The 25,605-nt window shown below is 48.2% G+C and overlaps 2 protein-coding genes across 2 annotated transcripts; one reads left to right on the plus strand and one right to left on the minus strand.

The window, feature by feature from the left end:
• Nucleotides 1-314: 314 nt before the first annotated feature.
• On the minus strand, nucleotides 315-2,440 carry LOC147962595 (protein FAR1-RELATED SEQUENCE 5-like). The gene is made up of 4 exons (XM_087534237.1): nucleotides 2,079-2,440; nucleotides 1,929-1,994; nucleotides 1,666-1,843; nucleotides 315-1,462 (listed from the first exon to the last, which is right to left on the minus strand). The coding sequence occupies exons 1-4, from the start codon at nucleotides 2,298-2,300 to the stop codon at nucleotides 315-317; spliced, it is 1,614 nt and encodes a 537-aa protein (XP_087390363.1). The 5' UTR covers nucleotides 2,301-2,440.
• A 1,606-nt stretch (nucleotides 2,441-4,046) lies between these two features.
• On the plus strand, nucleotides 4,047-7,759 carry LOC147962596 (uncharacterized). Its single transcript, XM_087534238.1, has 2 exons — nucleotides 4,047-6,540; nucleotides 7,203-7,759. Exons 1-2 carry the CDS (start codon nucleotides 4,047-4,049, stop codon nucleotides 7,757-7,759), a joined length of 3,051 nt encoding a protein of 1,016 aa, XP_087390364.1.
• The last annotated feature ends 17,846 nt before the right edge of the window (nucleotides 7,760-25,605 follow it).

Genomic DNA, 25,605 nt, shown 5'->3' on the forward strand with positions numbered 1-25,605 from the left:
CGGTCTCTCTCTAATGGCCCTGACCAACCCCATCCAAACATATCACTCTTCCGCTGCACAGGCAATCCATCTCTCGCATTTTTTGACAACCGATGAAGGACACAACACTTTGGTATTTCAGTTATGCTCAGATGATGGAGAACAAAAAGAATGTGTTTGCATGGCAGGCCTTTCCGAACCATCCTAAGACAACTGCATGTTATAGTTTCTTCTGAGTTACCTGGTTCATAAACAACATTATACATGAACTTGTGGTTATCCTTCCATGTCACCATATATGTCTGACGCTCAATTCCCACGAGCGTCTCAAATATCTACAGCTGACCCATCTTGTGCAAATCATCTTGCAGGATGTAAAAATTAGCATGTGTGAATACTTTGGCGGCATGCTCCTCAAGTGCCTTATATTCAGTAACCGACGGTGGTTCTTTTTGGTGTGCCTCACAGTCATGGTACGCCTCATTCTCACGCAGGCGAACTATACAGTTCTCATAATGCACAACCAAATCAACTATTGTCATACCGTAGTCCAGGTGTAGGTGAAGGCAGGAGTTGAGGCTTTCGCTTCTCTGGTTACTTCGCATATCAAGGAAAAAACCATCGGAAAGATATAAAGCTGCCCAAAGTCTCTTCTTCCTGTACATCCTGTCAAGCCACTCTTTAGTTCTATCCGTCTTCCACTTATTATAGAAAGCGTTCCATCTCTGCTCAAAGTTCGCTTGAGAGGTGGCATAGTATAGGAGCGATCTGAACTCATCCAGTGACTTGTAATGCAGGTGCCTCTGCATATTTTTCTCGATATGCCAGGAGCAAAGACGATGGAAAACATCTGAAAGCACAGTCCTAATAGCCCGGATCATTGTAGCGTCACCATCTGTGATTATTGACTTTGGCTTCACCTGGCAGTTTGCCTTCATAAATGTCTGCAGCAGCCACACATATGTCCCTTCCGTCTCGTCAGCAATTATGGCACATCCAAACACTGTGGTGCAACGGTGGTTGTTAACTCCGACAAAGGGGATGAACGGCATACCATATCTGTTCATCTTATACGTGCTATCAAACACAACCACATCTCCGTAGTCCTGATAGTCCCTCCGTGACTGTGCATCACACCAAAACATACACTTCAGTCGCCCTTCCTTGTCAAGCACATACTCAAAAAAAAACTCAGGGTCCTTCTCCTTCCTTCTCCTCATAATGCCAACTGCTGTCTCTGCGTCACCTTTTGCTATGAGCTTCATTTTTTCTCTGCAACAAAGATTGTAAATATCCCTCCTGATAAGCCCGCACTTATCGTACGAACCGTATCTGCTGATAAAGTTGTCCATTATTATATGCTTTCTTATCCCAGCAGCTTCCAACGCCAATATCTCTGCCCTCGTGCCTTCTCCAATCCGTCTGTGAGACCACAGAAAACAAACCTCGTCGGGCCTAGCCATCGCGTGGTTGTGATCATCCACGAATGACGCGACAAACCAAACACCACGTTCTCTGTCCAGCTTCACCACCATATGTGCACCGCAATCGCAACGAGTCTCCGGTCTAAGCCTGCGCTTGCGGCCCTCCATGGTTATAAACTTGCTCTGCCTTCTACCTGCCCTGGAGCAAAGAAATCTCCGGTACCGTATCATCCTGAAGCACCTCGTTTGACTTTCTGTTTTCTGATGCTAAACCCGTTCTCTTTGGCGTGATTGTTATAGAATATGTATGCATCACCTTGCGACCGAAAGGTCATAGCCATCACCTTCCAATGTGTATCCACCATTTGCTGCTGCCTTCGAGCCTCCTCAATGTCGATCTCCCCCTCATCGTGATCACCGCTAATACCATCTGACTCCTCCTACAAAATTCATATGAAAATGTATATGTTAACTACTATCATTTAATTCATAATATTCATCAATGTACAACATCTATCTACGAACCTGGCTCAAGTTATCCGCGAATGATTCCTGTAAACTATTTTCCACATTGTCAACATCCACATCTTCCTGCAAATTTGTATACATAGAGAAATAGTTAGCCATGCCATACATTGCAGGTTCAAAGATGAAATCAAAATATACGGCACTTACGTTTTCACTATTTGCGCCATGTTCATTATGATCAAAATCCTCCGGAGGCAAGATATCAAATGACGACACGGAATCGTTGTCGCTGCTGTCATCATCTTCATTAAAAATATCGTTATCATTCCGAGTCGCCTTATTAGTACCATTATCATCCCCCGTCAATGCGGTTTGTTCATCCATGGCAACACGCCTAACTGACCAAACTGCATAACATTGTGAATTCATCACGTGTTAAGTTTGTACTGTGGATCATGCCCAACTGCAACTCTATCTGCCTACAACATGCGGTTGTCCGGGGAGGCGCCGCTGCGACGGCATGTTTACTCAACCATAAACCCTAGATCACTATGTGTGACTCATATCATTTAGCATGCTAGGTTTAGACGAGGAGATTAGATGGCAAACCTTCGGCCGTGGAGTAGACAGCGGCGACGTGCAACATGAGGGTTAGATGGAAGACGGCAGTGACGTGGAAGACGAGGGCCGCGGTGTAGACGTCGCCGACGTAGGTCGACGCAGGGCCGGATCCGCGGCGTGCGGATGGCAGCGCGGTCAGTCGCAGCCGACAAGCCGTCCGACGGCGACGTGCAAGAAGAGGGTTAGATGGAAGACGGCGGCGACGTGGAAGATGAGGGCCGCGGTGTAGACGTCGCCGGCGTAGGTCGATGCGGGACGAATCCGCGGCGACGTTCAGATGCGGCGTCGGATGGGGTTCAGTCGGCGGCGATCGCACAGTTAGAAACTGGGCGTGATCGACGTGCGTGAACGTCGGGCGGGCGAGAAGATCGTGCAGCTGACTTTTTTCCTCTACACGTGCGGCGGTTTTTTTTATTCGTCAAGGTATACGGACGTCGGTCTATACGGTATGATAGGAGGTGGGTATACGTTTCTTCCGTATGACCATTATGCCCTTCTACGTTTTGTTGGGGGGGGTCTACCGAAGCAAGCCCCAATGTTTTTTTAATAGTTTGGATTGCCAAATGGGTTGTTTGATGCTTCAAACACGTGTAACATTGTTTAGAAAAATAATATTTCTTATGCCTGAAAAAAACGAATGCTCTAGAAACAACCCGGTAATCATGAAATTTAACGCACACAAGGGATGAATGTGTACATGATCAGAAATTCAAACATTTCAACATTTAATTATTTTTATCCCTTTTTAGTGAAATTTAATTATTTTTACCTGGGAGCTCGTCCAAATATTGACAATTGTTTACTATCAATACCAGAGGAAAGGCCCACGTACATAACCTGAGTCACACAAAACTAACCGTGTCCGATGCGCCGCACGTCGTGCGTACTGCAACACTATGCAAATCGACTCATGTGTCGTGACGGCTGTGGCCCAGCACCTTTTTTTTGAGGTTGCTAGATGTGCCGACCGCACAGGTTGGGGTGGATGTGCTCATTTTTTGGCACGGCTGTGGCCCAGCACCAATCACATATGAGACGGCGACTCTGCCTGTGCGGCGTCGCAGATGATGCTTTCTATCTCGGCCTGCGCTTTCCGCATTCCAAGATCCATATCCGCCCACATGACCTGAACCATACCCAGTTGAGACACAACAGTGTCACGGGAATGGTGGACCCCGTGCAGAAGATCCCAGCCCAGCTGGAGAGGACCAAGAGGAAGGCAAGGCCCAACCCACTGGTGCAAGGCCCAGAGTAGACCAAGTAGGTATAAGAGGGCAGTCCGGCGCTAGGGTTGGGCATCGTTGGATCACTTACCGTATCGGCGCCGCTGGGCGATGTATCTCTCCTCCCACCTCCAGGCTCTCACTTCCCGATCCCCTTCTTGCTGAGACTAAATACACTGCTACAATTCCCCTGATTCCGTGTGATTGAGTGAAATTCGAGTGATCTACTACCTAGATTCGGATCATCTGGTATCAGAGCCTCCAAATCCACCACCAATTTTCTTTTTTGTGACTCCATCTGGCGCCGAAATCTCGCAGCCTGAAGGAGATCATGGCGGGGACAGACATCCAGAAGCAGCTGGAGGAAGCAGCGGCGGAGCGGAGCGGCATCCCCAAGGCCCTCTTTTCGATCCAGCAGACGTTGGATCTGATGGCTCCCGCGGTCGAAAACATGGAGTCATCGGTCGCCAAGATGGAGCCCACGATTGCCTCCTTGGAGCCGGTGGTGCAAGACCTGGCGGCGTGGCGCCCCGGAGTGGATACGGCTATGGGGCAATTCCGGGTTGATCTCGGTGAGATCCGCGTGGAACTGGAAAAGATGGCGCGACACAACTCGCCCCGCGACAAGATGATGGAAACTTCGAGTTCGACAGTGGCGGACGCGCTAGAGCTCGGGGAACACCATAGTGGCGACGGCTACGGGCCAGATGGCCACCGTAGGGCTTCGAATCCACGGGAACTGGTTGCGGGGGCTCTCCTCCCCACGCCGGTCCCGGCCAATGGTACGGTCCGCACTCCTTTTCCCACAGTTCCCATTCCCCCACCGCCATTGTTGGATTTTGGTAGTGGTACTGGTCATCGGGGGTATCATAAGCATGTAGACTGTCCTAGTTTTGATGGCGACAATCCTACGGGTTGGCGCATTCGCTGCGAGGCTTACTTTCGAGTGTGTGGTGTTGATCCAGCAGTGTGGGTGGACACTGTGGTTGTCCACTTCACTGGGGCTGCTGCCTTGTGGCTTGAGTGGTCTAAGATGCATCTTAAGGCCACTAGTTGGGATACTTTTTGCACAACAGTTCTGGAAAAATTTGGTAGGTCAGAGTTTCAACAGTTGTTGCGTAGTTTTTCGAAGCTTAAGCAAGAGGGTTCAGTTCTAGAGTATGCAGAGCAGTTCAATGTTTCCATGCACTGCTTGCTAGCTCATCATAGCTCTTGGGATCCTTTGTTCTTTACTACTCAATTCATTGAAGGGCTAGCTCATGAAATTAAAGTGGTTGTCATGTTACATCGTCCAAAAGACCTCGATACTGCTGTTTCCTTGGCTGAATTGCAGGAAGAGGTGGTTGAAATGGTGCGTCAGGAGCAGGAGGCCACTGTGGCGCAGCGCTCTGGGGCTTCCAACAGCAGAACTGGGCGTTTTCCCTCGCGCCCGGCCTTATCCATGGCGGTGCCGACGGCGTCTCCGGGGGGACGCTCGAACGCGTCGCTGCCTGTCTCCACTCCTCTCGAGACACGACGAGGTCTGGATATCGCCAAGTCGCCCTCGAGTGCTGCGGGCACAACAACAGATGACAAGCTCAAGGCTCTTCGGGCCTTTCGCAAAGCCCGTGGTCTCTGCTTCACTTGTGGCGAGCGCTGGGGGCTAGGGCATGTATGTGCATCCACGGTTCAGTTACATGTCGTGGAAGAACTGGTGGGTATGATCTCGCCTCCGGTTTCTCCAGGCACTGCTGTCACCCAGGCAGAAAGCTCTGAAGATGACCTCTGTCTTTTGTCAACGGCCGCTGTCCAAGGTACGGAAGCGCCCAAGGCATTCCGTCTGTCTGGAAAGATTGGGAACAAAGTGTTACTCATGCTAGTGGACTCGGGGAGTTCCCATAGTTTCGTCAACACCGAAATTGCTCAGGAGTGGGAGGGGGTGCAAGCGATGCGCACTCCTTTGAAGGTCAAGGCTGCAGATGGGGCAGTGACACTATGTGATCATGAGGTGCCAGGCTGTGAGTATGTCATCCAGGGCCATCGATTCAGCTCCACTCTCAAGTTGTTCCCATTAGGCAGTTATGATGTAGTGTTAGGCATGGATTGGCTCGAGTCTCGGGGTCTGATGACAGTTAACTGGGGGGAGAAGTTGATGACATTCCATCATGAAGGCAAGTACATTCAGTTGACAGGGACCACACCTGAGATGTCACGTTGTCATGCCATTTCAGGAGCGGAGCTACAGTTAATGCAGGCACGCACAGAGTTGGTGCATGTGATACTCCTAGCAGTATCCAAGCCTGAAGGAACAATCGAGCCAATCCCGGTCGAAGTGGAAGAGTTACTCGTGGAATTCGTGGACTTGTTTGAAGAACCAAAAGAGTTGCCACCGCAGCGAGAGTTCGATCATGCAATTGAGTTGATTCCTGGAGCTCAGCCAGTAAAACGGCGTCCGTACCGTTACAACCCAGCTCAAAAAGATGAAATCGAGGCTCAGGTAGCAGAGATGCTACGGCAAGGTATTATTCAGATCAACCGCAGTCCCATCTCATCACCCGTGTTGCTGGTGCAGAAGAAAGATGGTCAATGGCGCTTTTGTGTTGACTATCGCTTCCTAAATGCTATCACCATCAAGAGCCGGTTCCCCATTCCGATCATTGATGAGCTGTTAGATGAATTGCATGGCGCAACGGTGTTTACCAGTTTGGATTTGCGGTCTGGATACCATCAGATCCGGATGCGACCCGAGGACGAGGCCAAGACAGCCTTCCAAACTCACCATGGTCATTTTGAGTTTAAAGTGATGCCCTATGGACTCACGGGTGGTCCCCCGACCTTCCAGGGTGGTATGCATGTGGTTCTCGCTCCGTTACTGAGAAAAAGGAGTCCTGGTTTTTATTGACAATATTCTGGTGTTCAGCAAAACCCTGGCAGAGCACGTGGTCTTGCTACGGAAGATGTTTCAGAGACTGCAACAATACTCCTTGAAAGTGAAGAGGTCCAAGTGTACGTTTGCACAACCGCAGCTGCGTTACCTGGGCCATATCATCAGCGCGAAGGGTGTGAGTACGGATCCCAAGAACACTGACCAGGTCTTAGCCTGGAAGCGACCAGAATCGGCCAAAGAAGTGAGGCAGTTTCTGGGATTGGCGGGCTATTATCGCAAGTTTGTTAAGCACTTTGGAATAATCAGCAGGCCACTTACAGATCTTCTCAAGAAGGGAGTTCCGTTCTTGTGGACACCTACTCAAGATCAAGCCTTCAGATTGTTGAAAACCGCTCTTACCACAGCGCCGGTTTTGGCCTTGCCGGATTTTTCCAAACCATTCGTCATCGAAACAGACGCGTCAGATGTTCGCATCGGCGCGGTTCTCATGCAACAAAAACATCCCATCACCTTTCTCCCAGTCACTGGGTCCCAAGCATAGGGGGCTTTCTACTTACGAGAAAGAGTGCCTAGCCATCCTTATGGCAGTTGACAGATGGCGTTCGTATCTTCTGTTGTCAGAGTTTACCATCAGAACGGATCACAGAAGCCTGTCGTATCTTGATGAGCAGAAGCTGACTACACCCTGGCAACATAAGGCGCTCACTAAGCTGTTAGGCCTTCAATACAAGATTGAGTACCGTCGTGGGGCTACAAATGTAGCTGCTGATGCTCTTTCTTGCTTGCCCGAGAGCAGCATGTATGCTTTGTCCGTGTGCGTACCCACGTGGTTGGAGGAGGTGAAGAAAGGCTATCAGAAGGACCCATCTTGTTTGAACAAGTTGGCAACAGCAGCTTCAGGGGAGCCATTGGATGGCCCGTTCACGGTGGTTGATGGCCTGATTCGATACAAAGGCCGGGTCTGGCTCGGCTCCAACGTAATAGCTCAGAAGATGGTGTTGCACGAGTTGCATGCAGGAGCCTTGGGGGGACACTCAGGAGTGCATGCTACATACAATCGTATCATACGGCATTTCGCTCTGCCCAGAATGAAGCAGTCTGTCAAGATCTTTGTGGCAAACTGTGCGGTATGTAAGCAGGCCAAGCCTGAGCATGTGAAGTATCCGAGGCTCCTCTAGCCTTTTCCTGTTCCGGAGCAGGCCTAGGAAATGGTGACGCTAGACTTCGTAGAAGGTCTGCCTTCTTCTCGGGGGTTCAACTCTATCCTGGTCGTGGTGGATAAGTTAACACGGTATGCACATTTCATTCCCTTGCGGCATCCTTATTCGGCCTTGCAAGTCGCGAAAGCTTACATGGAAAATGTGTTCAAGCTTCATGGACCTCCTGATAAAATGGTGTCAGACCGTGACCGGATATTTACTAGTCGTGTGTGGCAGGAGCTGTGCAGGCTGACACATACTACACTGAACATCTCTTCGGCACGGCACCCACAGACAGATGGCACTACTGAGAGGGTCAACCAATGCATGGAACTATAACTCCGCTGCTTCGTGCATAGCTGTCCTAGCAAGTGGGCAGACTCGCTGGCGTTAGCAGAGTTTTGGTATAACACCTCTTACCACTCAGCTCTTCGATCGTCTCCATTTGAGGTCCTGTATGGGCACAAGCCCCGTTTCTTTGGTATCACCAATGTAGCGGATGAGGCTGTTACTGATTTGGCTGCTTGGACTAAAGAAAGAGCAACAGTGATGGCACTTGTCAAACAACACCTCCACAGAGCTCAGCAAGTGATGAAGAGCAAAGCTGATCGCAAGCGTTCGGATCGGGTGTTTGCAGTTGGGGACTGGGTGTACCTCAAGCTTCAACCGTACGCGCAGTCGTCGGTGGCAACAAGAGCTAACCACAAATTGGCATTTCGCTATTTTGGTCCCTTTCAGGTACTGGGGCGAGTTGGAGAGGTGGCATACAAGCTGGCGTTACCTGAAGCGGCGCGTATCCATCCCGTCATCCATGTCTCGCAACTCCGGCTGGGCGTGCCTCCGTCAACTCAAGTGATGCCGGAGCTGCCGACGCTCGATGAGGATCTCATTCCTTTTCAAGTGCCCGAGCGGATCCTGCAACACCGATCCGTTATGCGTGGGGCTCGTCAAGTGAAACAGGTCTTCGTGCGTTGGTCCAGGTTCCCTGACTCGTTGGCCACCTGGGAAGACGAAGTACCTCTGAAGTCCAGGTTTCCCAGAGCTCTGGCTTGGGGTCAAGCCAATTCTCAAGGAGAGGGGAATGTCACGGGAATGGTGGGCCCCGTGCAGAAGATCCCAGCCCAGCTGGAGAGGACCAAGAGGAAGGCAAGGCCCAACCCACTGGTGCAAGGCCTAGAGTGGACCAAGTAGGTATAAGAGGGCAGTCCGGCGCTAGGGTTGGGCATCGTTAGATCACTTACCGTATCGGCGCCGCTGGGCGATGTATCTCTCCTCCCACCTCTAGGCTCTCACTTCCCGATCCCCTTCTTGCTGAGACTAAATACACTGCTACAATTCCCCTGATTCCGTGTGATTGAGTGAAATTCGAGTGATCTACTACCTAGATTCGTATCAAACAGCTGCTGCATGTACTCGCAATGCCCGTGAGCCGCCTTCTGCTCCTCTAGCACACAATGCACAGTCGTTGTCCGGCACTGCAGCCACCTCGATCTCCAGCAGCTTCACGTCGGATGATCCTTCCTTGCTTACCCACGGCCTCCTGCAAGCATGCTTATTCTCATCCTCTTCTTCGTCTTCTCGAGCTAATATTTCCACAACGCTGCTTGTAGTATATATATTTTTTAGAACATAGTTGTCAGGGACGTCCGGCTTTAAATTAATAAAGCCCTTAACATAGGCAGTGTGCACAACCATACCAACCACACAGACGGATCCAAAGCTAGTCTTAGACAAACCACAAAAGGAAACGCGGCGAAATAGAGTGCATTACATGGCGCAACCAGCCAAACTTACGAGCACGCAGGCTCGGGGGTAGAACATGACCAAAAGGGGCTGCCCATCCCTATGAGGCAGCAGTCGATGGTGACGGGGCTCGGGATGCCGAGTAGACGATGCGAAGACGTGCACTAGTGCAGAACCGGGCAACAGCACCGGTTCGTAAGGCCCTTTAGTGCCGGTTCCGTAACCGGCACTAAAGTGTGCGCACTAATGCCCCCCCCTTTAATACCGGTTCAGCACGAACCGGTGCTAAAGGGCAACCACGTGGCACGAGCCAGCTCCGGGGGCCGGGAGCCCTTTAGTACCGGTTGGTAACACCAACCGGTACTAAATGTTTGTGGGTTTTTGTTTTATTTTTTATTTTTCATTTAAATTTGTGTTATCAATTTAATTTAGGATTGTTTTACGTTATAATGAGTTGTTATACTTGATATGGATATGGATATGGCATATATATATATATATACTTGACCACTTAACTAGGATCCATCCAGTTCAAACTAATTTTCTTTTTCTTTCATAAATGATATATATAATAACTCATCATCATCATCATCACATATTAATAAATAAATAAACTCTTAGCATCATATCATCACCAACAACATTATATATATATATACTAGCTACCTAAAAATCATCGTAGTCGTCATTAATTACCACTATTTAATCATCATAGTCATTACCGCTATCTAATCATCACCAACACTAGCTAGCTTAAAGAAGAAACATTCACTTGTAACAGAAGCAAAGATATCATCGAGTTCAACATGATCATGATATTATAAGCGTTCACAAGCAAATCACTATTTGAGATTAATTAAGTTCAGGACAATACGGACATGAGAGAGGACAAGTACTAAGAGCATGAACTAGCTAAATCACTCCTGCTGCTCCCTCTCAGGTAGAATAGCATAGAACATGTATAGCTCTCCTGATTCATCATACTGGAGCATGCAGATGAATCTGTCTCCTAATCTTGGGTTGCGCTTCTCCTTGCTGCCCCCAAGTACTTCTCTGCGATCGTTAACAATTTTGCTTCAATCTTTCACTATTAAGCATTCTTCGCTTTCAGAAATCCTGAATGCACTCATGTGCAATGTAGGAAATCTTGGTCGTAAGCTAACCATTGACATGTGACCTTTTGTCTCCATCCACTGAGGCACAACTGTCATCGGGAGTCCCTGTTGAAGAACATCGTATAGTAACTAATATACTTAGCAATAAAAGTTTAGCTTCAAAAATAATGTATGCAAAAGATGCACTAAGGAAAAATAGTAAAAATCTTACCATCTTTCGATATAGATGTGACCGTAGTTCAATACGATCACTATTGGTCGCAAGTTTTGAGTACTAACATTTCTAAGTTCAGAAAGAAAATTTGTCTTGACAATATGAAGATCCTCAAGCCATGAAACATAATGACTTATCTCCTCGCAGTTTAGTTGAGCCCCGGGGCAGTAGTAGGTCCTGTCTACCAAGCGCCGGACATGTTTGCTTGAACCGAAATAAGCTGACAATACAAATTAGTTGTCAACTATTTTTGAATAAACGGTATCAAAGACATAAACATATGCATGCATGGTTGAGAAAAACTCACATAATGGTAGAACTGGAGGCGTTTGCACATCGACCCAGATGTCTATATTACCTTCAATATCATCTTCCGGACGAATATCAAAGGTTATAACAATATCAGGCTCAAATGCATAAGCCTTGCATAGTGCTTGCCAAGTTTTGCATTCAAAATGGGTGTATGTGTCTCCATTATATAATTTGACGTTGAAAGTATACCCATACTCGGTCTTCAAGTAAACTCTCTTTACCTCCATATCATCTATAGCACTAAAACCTATCTTATCCAAGACAAAAATTCTTGCATGGCAGGGGATGCGCTAGTAGAATAGTGAAAATTTAAAATTATAAGTTGAAGCAAATGAAGCATAAGTCATGCTTTAAAATTATAAGTTGAAGCAAATGAAGCATAAGTTTTGCATTCAAATAATAATTGCCGTTGTGACTTACTGTATCCACTTCGAATGTCTCATCCAGCTTTATGCAGAAGCGCCTACCATCAACAAGGAAATTTCTGTCGCACAGGCCACGCTGGTCTTGACATTAATTAATATCTAGCATTAATGGAGACACATACACCCATTTCTATCTAACATTAATTAATATCTAGCCAATTCAAATATATATTCATCTAACATTTGACATTAATATATCTAACTATATTCATCTCTAACAATTGACATTACTATATATTTAACTTTTCTATCTAATTCATCTAACATTCGACATTAATCTAACATTTATATAAACTAAAAATATATAAAAAATTAAATAAACAGAAAAACTCATTAACAAATAATATTTTAATTAGATCATAAAATCTCAGATACCTAAATTTTCTTACTAAAAATAAACTAGTTATATTAATTATTCAACTAGTTCAAATCTCATATACCTAAATAAACTAGTTCGACAATTTTCTTACTAAAAATAAACTAGTTATATTAATTATTCAACTAGTTCAAATCTCATATACCTAATTAATATCTAGCTATATTCATCTCTAACAATTGACATTAATATATATTTAACTTTTTTATCTAATTCATCTAACATTCGACATTAATCTAACATTTGATCATCTAATTAACTTTTCTAAAAAACAGAAAACAGAAAATAAGTAAAAAAATGTGTGTGTGTGTATGTGTGTGTACGTGTGTGTATATATGTGTGTGTATGTGTGTATGTGTGTGTATGTGTGTGTGTATACACTGCAGTGCCTTCCCGTACGCCGCCGCCCCGTACGTACGAGCGGGGGCGCCGGCGTACGGGGCGGGGGCGGCGGCGTACGTACGGGTGCGCGCGGCGCGGGTGCGAGAAAGAGACGTACGGGGCCGCGGCGACGATGACGGACGGCGGCGGCGTTCGGGGCGGCGGCGCGAGACGACGACGACGACGGGCGGCGGCGGGGACAGCGACGACGACGACGGACGACGGGCGACGGGCGGCGACGACGGGATCGAGCGGCGCGCGGCGATGTCTCGCGAGAGGTTGGAGACGAAGTGGGGAGATGTAACTGAAATTTTCGTAAATGCTATATATATATATATAGGATGGGCCTTTAGTACCGGTTGATGGCTCCAACCGGTACTAAAGGCCTATTTTCGCCAGGCCAAGCGGCGGGAAACGAAGGCCTTTAGTACCGGTTGGAGCCACCAACCAGTACTAAAGGCCTTGCGCTGCCACCCCGCGGTGCACAAAGCTTAGTCCCACCTTACCGGGCGAAGGGCAGCCACACTGGTTTATAAACCCTGCCGCGGCTGCCTCTTTGAACTCCTCTATATAGCAGGCTTGTGGGCCTAACTTCTGCGCGCTGCCCTGTGAGTCTGCTGGGCCTTTAGGGCCTGTAATTGCACGCCCGTGGCCTAGCAGGCCCACAGGGCAGCGCCCCAATTTTTTATAATTTTTTCTTTTCTGCTTTATTTTCTTCTATTTATTTCTGCGTAGTTTTTTGTATAGTTTTTTCTTTTCTGTTATATTTATTTTCTTCTATTTATTTGTGAGTAGTTTTTCATCTAGTTTGCCAAAATTCAACATTTTCAGAGTTCATTTTATAGTGATTTTCAATTTCACGGTCATTTGACTCTCTAAACAAATCAGTAAACGAATGAAAAATAGCAAATATAATTTTTTTTTCTTTTCTGCTTTATTTTTTCTTCTATTTATTTCTGAGTAATTTTTTTTCTTTTCTGCTATATTTATTTTCTTCTATTTATTTCTGAGTAGTTTTTTATACAGTTTTTTTTCTTTTCTGCTATAGTTTTTTTTTCTTTTCTGCTTTATTTATTTTTTTCTATTCATTTATTTTATATACCATGCCAAGTTGATGGTTACACTTGATGGTCAAAGTCTGGAGTTATAACCAAAGTTTAAAAAAATTAAATGCCGAAATGCAACTAGTTTTTGCCATAACAGAAGAAGTCCGGAGTTGTAATAAGTTATTAAAAATAAAAAAGAGGTGCAATGCTCGTTAATTAGCTTCAAGCCTTTCGGAATAGTGTAAACTGCACTGCACATAGCTCCGTACAGTCTACCATATTCCTCAAGGCTTGAAGCTAAGCAACGTGAGCATTAAGCCTCTTCTTCATCGTCTCTGCACTCAGGGCTTATAAACCGCTCCTAGTCGCTCTCTCTTCGCGAGGTGGGACTAAAAAACAGCTTACTAAGAAACTGTAGTACTGGTTCATCCCATGAACTGGTACTAAAGGTGCTCGTGGGGCCCTAGCCTTACCTGACACAACCTCATTAGTACCAGTTCGTGGCACGAACCGGTGCTAAAGGTTCGCCACGAACCGGTACTAAAGAGCTCCTCCCGCCTAGCAGTTGGAACCGGTACTAAAGAGCTCCTCCCACCTGGCAGTTGAATGGTGCATACTGAATGCACAAAAAGTCTGGAGTTCTAATAAGTTTAAAAAAATGAAATGCCTTTGTAACAGATGAGTTTAATTTCATCAGAAACCCAAATACTTCGAAAGGGATTGTCCAGTTTGTAAACGAAGTGCATCCAGTTTTTGCCGTAACCCTCTCTCCTTTTTTTGAACATGATATGTGGGTGAAATGATGATACCATGCCAAGTTTCTACTTTTTCAGAGTTCATTTGTAGTGCTTTTCAATTTCCAGATCATTTAGTTCTCAAAACAAATCATTAAATGCATGAAAAATAGCAAATGAAGGCATAAACGGTTGAAAGTTGATGGCGTCGCTTTGAATGGTGCATACTGAACGCAAAAAATATAAGAGCATTTAGATCATGATCTTATATTTCTTTACAGTCTGAATTGTCAATATGATCTTATACATCAAAAATACTTTGATCATCAATGATCTTTGTGTGTACAATCTGAATTGTCAATATGAGTCCTCAATGATTTATAAACCGATGAAGACTCATATTGCGGCCATAAATTCTACACATAGAGTTCAATGAAGACCAAGTGCTTGTGATAGTTTGAGAAGTAACATATTTAAGGTGGTAAAAGGCTTGTTAGGGGAGCGAGGTGGGACTAAAAACAGCTTGCCATAACCTTATTAGTACCGGTTCGTGGTACGAACCGACACTAAATGGTGATGGTGGGGCCATAGCCTGACCGCAGGCTGACACAGCCTCTTTAGTACCGGTTCGTGGCAAGAACGGATACGAAAGGTTCGCCACGAACCGCTACTATTGATCGCCGCCACGAACCAGCACTAATATACACATTAGTGCCGGCTCAAATTCAAACCGGCACTATTGTGCTTTACATTTGACCCTTTTTCTACTAGTGGTGCTAGAGCTTGGCGGTGGAGATCAGAGTCCTGTTGTCTTCCCAGCGGGGCCCACTGCTGCAAGAATAAGATGCATTTGAAGATTACATCAGCGGGGTGAGAGGGAAACACTCCCTCCATAGTGAACTTGTTACGAATATGCCATGAGGCCCATAGCAAGGCCGAAGCACACGTCCACATGATCCGGCGCAGAGAGCCCTGGACCGAGGATAAGCATGACACAAGCTCGGAGCGAGAGCGTGGATCCCAATCCACACCCGCGGCCTCACGAACCGCGCTCCAAGCAAAGCGCGCCAAAGAACACCGAAAGAACACGTGGTCAGCGTCTTCCGGGTCACCACACAAAGCACACGGGCCGGAAGCAGGACCATTGCGCTTAGCGATATTGATAGAGGTAGGTAGGCGATCTTGGCATAGTTGCGAGAGGAAAACCTTAATCTTGAGCGGGATTCGAGCCTTCCAAAGCCCCGTGGCTGCCGTAGGGGCATGGCCACGGCACAACTCGCTATAGAGGGACTTGACAGTGAACTTGCCAGAGCCCGAAAGTCTCCAAGAGACCACGTCTGCTGTGTCCGACAGTTGTACATCCACAATCAAAGCCCGTAGGCGATCCCAATCCTCTAACTCCGGCCCCGAAAGCTCCCTTCTAAAGTAGATAGGGGGCGGGGAGGAACTAAGAGCCGAAGCAACCAGTTGGTTGGGCTCAACAACGATGGAGTAAAGTTGGCCAAACTCTGTCCAAAGAGGATGCTGGCCTATCCAAACGTCGTGCCAAAAACGCATGGAGCGACCGTTATTAACCGAGAACCTCGAGCCCCTGGCAAAGAATGGTTTGAGGGATTGGATGGAGTTCTAGAAAGGAGACCCATGAGGTGCAGCCTCAAAGAAATTCCCATGAGGGAAGTATTTTGCACGGAGGAGGTCGATCCAGAGGCCGGTCCCTTCCTGGGACAGCTTCCAGATCCACTTGCACATGAGCGCAATGTTCATCAACTTAGAGTTGATGATCCCGAGGCCCCCCCTGGGCTTTAGGTCTACAAACGGCTTGCCACTTTACCATATGGTACTTCCGTTTAGGACCCGCTCCTTCCCAAAAGAAACGTGCCCGCGGGGTGTCCAATTTCGCGTGGACCCCATCAGCCAACAAGAACATACCCATGGCAAACATAGGTAGGGACGAGAGGCTGGAGTTAGTTAGGATTAGTAGGAGAGGCTTGTAGTATATATTGCTGTGTTTCCAGAAGCGATAGCTGTTTGAGCTGGTGGTGGCCGCAATCCCAACATAGCCGGTGGCCCTGCAGACAGCCGGAGCTTCTCGCCTTCCGCCTGTTCGACCGTGAAGATAACAAAGGGTTTGCGGGATACAGCCTCGTCAGCATGCGCGACTCGCTCGGCGGTGGCGGTGCGGTGTTGAGTCAAACGAAGCCTCCAGAGGAGACGGTCCACTGCAAGGTTCCGGCTACAATGTCAGCCTCACCCTTGCTGGAGATCTTGCACGTATGGGTTTGGATGATGCCTTTTTTTCCATAGACCATGCCAGTGGAATTTTTCCGGGATGCCATGATGTTCTTCCTCGGTCATAAGGAGATGGAACTCTTTTGATGTGTTGCTGCGGGCGCTACCGCGATGCCATGTTATTCTTCCCCGGTCATATGGAGATGGATATCTTTCAATGTGTCGCCGCCGGCCCCGGCAGCTCCACTGGCTCCAATGTGATAGTGGTCATCCTTCTGATGTGCCGTCGCCGGCGCCGGCAGCCCGACCGGCTCCAATGTGATCTTGGTCATGCTTTGCAGAGTTGGAGCCAAGCTTAGGTGACTCATGGGTCGCGTGTACATTTGTTTACGTCAAACGAAGATGGCTGCAATATGATTCAAATTTAGAGTTAGGTAGGGGTAATACTTTCCTACCTTGTCTCCTCTACTTGTTATGCACGGTTACGATGGAGTCCCTTATGATCACCGTCTCCTTTACCTTCGGGAAGAAAGGACGATAATTTTACTAGCTTATCGGATGGAAGTTGTATCCCTTCCTTTTATTTTTGACGAGGGAAGTTGTATCCCTTCCATAGTCTAAGATATTCATACGTGATGTGATCCAACTCCCGTTTCCACTTTTATTCCTCACGTTTGCATCCTTTTGACATGTTGTATTTTCACAAACCAAAATTAGACAATTGTACGTTTGGACATATATGTGATTGCGATTGCACGATTCCATCATAGGCACGGTACGTGATAGACTTTTTTCTCTTCTTTTTGACCACATGTACGTGATAGACTTGGCACGTGTAACACAACATATCCCTTTACACAAATATTTGTATGTAACGTTGTATCTTTAAATCAGAGCTGTTTATATCTAGGAATTAACGGTAGAGAATATTTAATCTGTGTGGAAGAACGTAAAAGCTCATTTGTCTCTTGTCTTAATTAATAATATAATATAATATAATAGATCTCGTAGACCACGCCGTGACAGACAGCCGCCCTTTCCTAGCTACAGTCTACACCTTGCAAAGTCAATGTCTATTTGTTTTAAACCTAATCTCGTGGAGCAGGACGTGACGACCGCCCTTTCCTAGCTACAGTCTACACTGCTCTCGAACAAAGCACACATAACTGCCATTAAACCATGCCATTGCAAGTCAATGTCTATTTGTTTTCAAACTAATCTCATGGAGCAGGACGTGGCGGCCGCCATTCCCTAGCTACAGCCTACACCTTGCAAACATGCCTATGCATTGCATCAAGTGAAAAAAAATCCTCGCACCCCGGAGCGATCCATCCATGATGAGAAGTGCCACTTCTATCCTTCACTACCATCTGTGATGGTTGTTATCTTGTGCATCTATTCACGACAAATGTGATCAATTTCAAGACGACAGGCTTGGTCATCACATTATAGTACAACGCTTCTGTGAGCCCCTTTCAGCACTAACTTGTAGTTCTATGAACAAAGCTCGTTTTTTAGCAATGGAATAAATATGAGCCGAACTCAACGCGCATAGGTCATTAGTGGGTCACGCAAGGTGGTCTTCTACCCTCTAGCCCTCAGCAGATGAGCACGCCAGTGATGGACATGACCAGGTCGACATCATCAATGAAGACATGGTGACAACAAAAAAACATATATGATGACGAAGAGGTGGTGTTTCTTAACGATCCAGATCGGAAGGAGGAGTGATCAACATAAAACCCAGTGGAGGGCCGACCCCATCCAACCAATTGAGTCTTTACGACACAACCCGGTGGATCGATTCTGTTGATGCTAGCTGATGCACGCACAATGAAAGATCGATTGGCTGAAAGCACGAAAACACATGCGAACACAAAGCACGTGAGACACGGTAATCTTTATTTTTATCTTTACCTAATAATAAAGCATTGATCGCTTCTTACACCCTGATTTTCGTCCGCTTCGTCCGTCCATCGATTTTACCATCGTTCGTATGTCAATTTCGTTGTGCCTGCGAACGAACCAGCCCATGAGCTGGCACAACAAATCAGGCCCACCTATCCAGGTTAAGGTTTCTGGTGGCCCTGGAGGCAAAAAAATCGATACCCAACTAAACTAGATCACGCTGATAGTCCCACCTCGCTCCGTTGCACTTAATCCCATCAAATTTTATACGTCAGAGCCATTGCTTCAGCAGAAGTCAAGAAGCAGAGGACGGAAACAGAAATTAATCCCGCAATTGGGAAGAGGAAGCAAATGAATAAGAAGGTTACAAATCCGTTGACTCAGATCAGATGGAAAACCTTGGGGGAATACAAAATAATCGCTCCTGCTCATGGTGAAGGAAGAGAGGAAGAAGGGGAAAGGAGTTGCTGGAGCACCCGAGCGGGGCTTGGACACGAGAGCACTCACCCATCAAATCGCTTTTTTTTTTGGGAAACCCATCAATTCGCTTGATTGTAGAGGAGCAGCGCAGGGAGGAGAGCGACAGAGCGTGCGCACCCATCAAATCGCTTGACTGCCTAGCTGCAGCGGGCACAAGCTCCTTTTTTTTACAAGGAACGTTTCTTACTTCATTTCACGGGCACGGGCTGCCTATGATTCAGCTACATCCCATTTTTTTAGAAGATGATTCAGCCATATTCATTTTACTATTCTCATTATTGGGCCATTGGCCAGCTTTCGGTACTGTAAAAAATTCTTTATTAATTCAAAGTATCATCTACTCCAAAAAAAAATATACCACCTCGCTAATTTACATAGAATCCCACCAATTTATATATGTCCCTAAATAGACAATCAACAAACCTCTTTGAAAATAAAAACACCGAGGGTGAGGCGTAGCTATAATCTGGCAATAATAACAAAAATAAACAAAACAAAGGGTGAGGTGTGGCAGACCCAAGAGAGCCCGTGCTTGAATGAATTAGACATATGCAAGTTGGTGATTGGATTGCTAAAATCTTGAACCACGTATGATATTTTTCCAGTTGCAACACACGGGCCCTTTTGCTAGTAGAAACACAATCCTGCTTGTTTATTTCTTCTTATTTGGCTGACAAGGGTAGTCACGTATAGGTATATATAACCCAAATGATAAGTGTCACACATGTGGCACCAGGCACTCTGGCCCTAACGTTTTTTTACAACTAAAGTTGCCATCCTAAAAGAGAAACCAAACCCAGAAGAACTGAAACTTGTCATTCGAAAAGAAATTGTCATGCATGACAACTAAAGTTGTCATCCTCATGTTACTAAACTTGGCATAAAAAATTTTTAAAGTTACCATGTGTTTGTGTCACATGTGTGAAACTTATCGGTATCCATATATAACACCTATACACGGTCTTGGCTACACCGAACAGGCTAACCTAAACGTGGTTTACTACAACAGCGGACGCATAGAAAAGGCAGGAAGTAATCTTTCCCAGTTGGATACTGAGAATTCATCAGTTTTTTCCCCACGTCCCACGCCTATTTTTATACTAGGTGAGTGCCAGGAACATGAAATTTTTCATGTTTACATTACAGTAGAGTGGATTAAACTAACACCTACTATTGTAGTTTCGACATACATATTTAGTAGGTTCATGCATGAAGCCCAAGCTCATCTGCTCATGCATGGGAACCGAATAATGGACGCCAAGGAAACAACAATTGCAACCATGTGCATTCAGTAAAATTCCGTTTCATTTCACCTATATATGGGACATAACTCTTCAGTTGAAGCAATGCAATTACAACCCGTTGGTTGATGGATGGATGGATGGAGTGCCACAAAACAACACTGGTCTAAGGTAATGCATGTGAGAGATATATTTGGGTTACATATGTTTGGACGTCTAGAATTTGTAATCCATTTCCTACCTTATCTCTAGCAGAGGCGTCTTGCCCTCCAAGCCTTGTACTCAATATATACTCGCCCTCGAGGCTCAATAAAACATTCATCATATTTCGCAACAATCTCTCTCTCTCCCTTCTAACATGGTATCAGCCTAATCAATCCTAAACCCTAGCCGTCACCGCTTCCGCACCTGCGCACCGCCCCCGGGGCGGTCGGCCTCCATGACCGCCGTCGGGGGCCGGGCCGCTCGTACCTCGGGTTCGTCTGCCGCTCATGTTGACCAGCTACCCTAGAGAGTCTTTTTCCCGAGCTCTTGCTCTGGGTTTTTTTCGCTCTCTCGCCGGTCGTTTGATCGGGGTTTTCTTTTTGGTTTTCTGATCCATGCTTGATCAGTTTGCGTCGCCCACCGCCGCCGTCGACCCCCACGCCTACTCCGACAACGGCGTCAACTACACCGGCCGCTTCATCATCAACCGCGCGGCAAGGCTGGACGCGCCACCCAAGGGACGCCTCCGTGCGTCGCTGTCGCCCGCTCGCCCGCGCGTGTTAGAAGGGATATAGGGATTTGATGGAATAGTTCGTTGTATTGCTTGAGCCTCGTGGGCATATATATATATAGGAGTACATGATCATCTTGGAGTAAGAGACAAGCCAAAATAATTCCTAGTCTATCTTATGTTTCCTAACTAATCACGATACTCAACATCCCCCGCAGTCACAACGGTAGCAACGAAGACGGTAAGACTGGAGAAGAAACCGAAGGCAAGCCGACGGACACCCCCCCCCCCCCACAATCGTAACGGTCGACGCATCGCGGAGTCGTGTGGCCGGAGTGGCAACCGACGAGGTTGCTCAAGCAAGGCGGTAGCCCTTTGTGCCGTTTGTCGAGGTAGCCGAGAGCGTGGGTGGTGGAGCTGTGGTCGAGGTAGCCGTGCGAAGAATGTCGTGGTCGATGTCGAGTTAGGGTGACCAGTGTCGAGGAAGTCGCCATGGAGCCGCGGGCGCATGGAGGCACCGAGTTAGCATGGGCGCAATGGTGTCGAAGTAGTGGTGCACCGGGAAGATGTGGTTGACGATGCATTGCGGCGGGTTTGCCAAGCCCCGGGACACATCGTGGACGAAGGTACGCACCGGTGTTGCCAGCACCAGGCATGCGTAGACGGACGAAGACGAAGTTGACGAAGCGCCGACCAGGCTTGCCGGGCCACGGGGACACATCATGGATAAAGGCACGCATTGGTGTTGCCAGCACCGGGCATGCGTAGACGAGGGACCTGCACGAGCTGTACGCCATGTCGGAGAATTCGAAGGGGCCAACAGAGAAGAGCTCGACGACAATTGCGGCGTCCATCGGCGTGGGGCCGATGTCACCAACGGTGGTCGGAGTAGACGAAGTGGTCGGGATAGATGATGGCAACGCTGGCGACGGGCTGGTGCTTGGACGAAGACGAAGGGGGTGGACGGGCGGCGGCGGCGGCTATGAAGGTAGCGGCGGCGGCCTGGCGGCGGCGGCGGCTAGGTTAGAAGCACGGCGGCGATGCTCGAAGTAGGCGAAGAACCCTGACAGCGTGACGAAGACTGGTGCGGACGGTGGCGTTCCCGCGCCAAGGAAGACGGCGCAACGCATACCACGAGAGGTCGACGTGCGGTGACGGCGGAGTGGACCGCGGGCCGCGGCGCTACGGCCCGAAGGGGCGACGCAGCGGCGGCGGGCAGGTCAGGGCGATAGCGGAAGACCTCGGGGCGGTCGCAGGGACCGCGGGCCGCGGCGCTACAGCCTGAAGGGGCGACGCAGTGGCGGAACGCGGGTGTGTGCAACCGCCGGGACCACCTCGGGACGGCGGCGTGGATCGCGTGCCACGCTCGCTACGGCCCGACGGGGCGGCGCAGCGGCGGCGCGAGGGTCAGTGCAGCCAGGGGAACGACCTGGAGTGGACGGCCCCTGGGTGGCGGTGGACCGCAGCCCGCGGCACTACGACCTGGAGGGGCAACGCAGCGGTGACGCGGGTCGGTGCAGCTGGGAGAAGAACCACGGGGCGGCGGCGCTGTGGCCCGACGGGGCGACGCAGCGGCAGCCCGTTGCTCGATCGGTAGAGGGGCGCGCTGAACTCGGTACGGTCTTCACGGGGCCTGCGGAGGCGCGCGCAACCGATGGGCCATGTCGGTCGCACGGCGTAGATGAGGCGGATCACGGCGGCGGGCGGGTGATCAATCCGATCGCGCGCGAGGTCGGGGACGCCGCTCGGTGGAGGCGCGATGGCGGCGGAGTCCAAGATGAAGCCGGCGGCGGCGGGCGGCTATGATTGGCCACCGCATGGCGTGAGGCTGCCGGGTCGGGGTGATGCAGGAGTCCCGGTCGGAGCAGAGCGGTTACGGCCGACATAGATCGACGGGCGGGCCGGCGCACGAACGGCGGCGCCGAAGGGCCGCCGCATGACGCGAGGCCGCCAGGTCGGGGCGACCGGCGGGCCGACGTGCGGACGACGCACGAGGCCGCCTGGTCGGGGCGACCGACGGCAGACGCGCGGACAACGTGCTAGGCCGCCGGGTCGCTGAAGAAGCCGGCCGATCGCGCCGGTGTTGGAGTAGAGGCGCACGAGGTCAACAACGGTGGTGGGCGACGCAAACCGGATCAAATAGACCAGAAAACCAAAAAATAGACACCGATCAAAGCGACCGGCGTGAGAGAGAAAACCCGGATCAAATGATCGGGAAAAAGACTCTTTAGGGCAGCCGGCCAACACGGCCGGCAGACGAACCCTAGGTACGGGCGGCGCGGCCCCCGGCGGCGGCCATGGAGGCTGACCGCCCGAGGGGCGGCGCGCAGGTGCGGAAGCGACGGCTAGGGTTTAGGATCGACTTGCGATAGATACCATGTTAGAAGGGATATAGGGATTTGATGGAATAGTTTGTTGTATTGCTTGGGCCTCGTGGGCATATATATATATATATATATATATATATATATGTATATGTATATATATATATGTATATATATATATAGGAGTACATGATCATCTTGGAGTACAAGACAAGCCAGAATAATTCCTAGTCTATCTTATGTTTCCTAACCAATCACGATACTCAACAGCGCGGTGGCCATCGCTGGTCCTTCTTCATCGTCATCACCCGTGACATCACCGAAAACGTCGCCATTGATACGTCTCCAATGTATCTATAATTTTTGATTGCTCCATGCTATATTATCTACTGTTTTGGACTATATTGGGCTTTATTTTCCACTTATATTATTTTTGGGACTAACCTATTAATCGGAGGGCCAGCCTGGAATTGCTGTTTTTTGCCTATTTCAGTGTTTCGGAGAAACAGAATATCAAACGGAGTCCAAACGGAATGAAACCCTCGGGAACGTGATTTTCTCACCGAACGTGATCCAGGAGACTTGGACCCTACTCCAAGGAACAAAAGAGGCGGTCACAAGGGTGGGGGGCGCCCCCCCTAGAGCGCGCCCCCTGCCTCGTGGGCCCCCTGTTGCTCCACCGACGTACTCCTTCCTCCTATATATACCTACGTACCCCCAAACGATCAGATACGGAGCCAAAAACCTAATTCCACTGCCGCAACTTTCTATATCCACGAGATCCCATCTTGGGGCCTGTTCCGGAGCTCCGCCGGAGAGGGCCGTCGTCATGGAGGGCTTCTACATCATCATAGCCTCTCCGATGAAGTGTGAGTAGTTTACCTCAGACCCTCGGGTCCATAGTTATTAGCTAGATGGATTCTTCTCTCTTTTTGGATCTCAATACAATGTTCTCCCCCTCTCTTTTGGAGATCTATTCGATGTAATCTTCTTTTTGCGGTGTGTTTGTTGAGACCGATGAATTGTGGGTTTATGATCAAGTCTATCTATGAATAATATTTGTATCTTCTCTGAATTCTTTTATGTATTATTGGTTATCTTTGCAAGTATCTTCGAATTATTAATTTGGTTTGGCCTACTAGATTGGTTTTTCTTGCCATGGGAGAAGTGCTTAGCTTTGGGTTCAATCTTACGGTGTCCTTTCCCAGTGACAAAAGGGGCAGCAAGGCACGTATTGTATTTTTGCCATCGAGGGTAACAAGATGGGGTTTTTATCATATTGCATGAAACTATCCCTCTACATCATGTCATCTTGCTTAAGGCGTTACTCTGTTGTTAACTTAATACTCTAGATGCATGCTGGATAGCGGTCGATGAGTGGAGTAATAGTAGTAGATGCAGGCAGGAGTCGGTCTACTTGTCTCGGACGTGATGCCTATATACATGATCATACCTAGGTATTCTCATAACTATGCTCAATTCTGTCAATTGCTCAACAGTAATTTGTCCACCCACCGTAAAATACTTATGCATTTGAGAGAAGCCACTAGTGAAACCTATGGCCCCCGGGTCTATTCTCATCATATCAATCTCCATCACTTTATTATTGCTTTGCTTTTTTACTTTGCTTTTTACTTTGCCTTTTACTTTTCACTTTGCATCTCTATACCAAAAATACCAAAAATATTATCTATCATCTCTATCAGATCTCACTCTCGTAAGTTACCGTGAAGGGATTGACAACCCCTAACCGCGTTGGTTGCGAGGAGCTATTGTTTTGTGTAGGTACAAGGGACTTGCGTGTAGCCTCCTACTGGATTGATACCTTGGTTCTCAAAAACTGAGGGAAATACTTACGCTACTTGGCTGCATCATCCTCTCCTCTTTGGGGAAATCCAATGCAGTGCTCAAGAGGTAGCAGCCATCGGCTCCGATCTGCGCGTTATCCCCGCCATAGCCGTCGGTCTGATCAACCGATCACGCGCCTATCTTCACCAAGCCTACTGCCGATCGAGCCACAGGTTGCTGTCGCGTCGTCCCTTCGGACTGCTGCGTCGCCACCTAAGGTCTTCCCGTCGGCTACCCTCACTCGTGCACGGTGCCCCGCCCTCTTGCGTTGTCAACGTCGTCAACAACCGAGAGGAACAAGGAGATGACTGTACGTGGAGAGGATGACAGTAGGGACCCACCAGCATCATGGCAGTACGCAAGCAAGTCCCTCTATATTACAAGCCCCAAAATATGGTCCCTCCTAATGGTTGGACATCTGGGCTCACGCCATTGTCAACGTAGTCAATAAACGAGAGAATTACACTATGAGCGGCTGACACCTGGGACCCAGTAGGTCGCTATTTTTTTTAGGAACAAGCAGTTGTTATTTATAATAGTTTTAGCGACGGATCAGGCTAACAACGGGGCTGTGCGGGGGCTGTGGCCCGTCTAGCCAGGGTTTTATTTATGTTTACCACATCATGATCCTAGTTGTGTTTTTTTCTTGCTGAAAATGGCTAGCGAAGTTCTATTTTTTAAAGAGAAATACCCAAACGAGGCCTACTTGCTTTATCAGCCCTGCTAGGATGCAA

This window comes from Triticum urartu, chromosome 7A (genome assembly GCF_056163025.1).
Source record: "Triticum urartu cultivar PI428250 chromosome 7A, HENAU_Tu73, whole genome shotgun sequence".
NCBI lineage: Eukaryota > Viridiplantae > Streptophyta > Magnoliopsida > Poales > Poaceae > Triticum > Triticum urartu.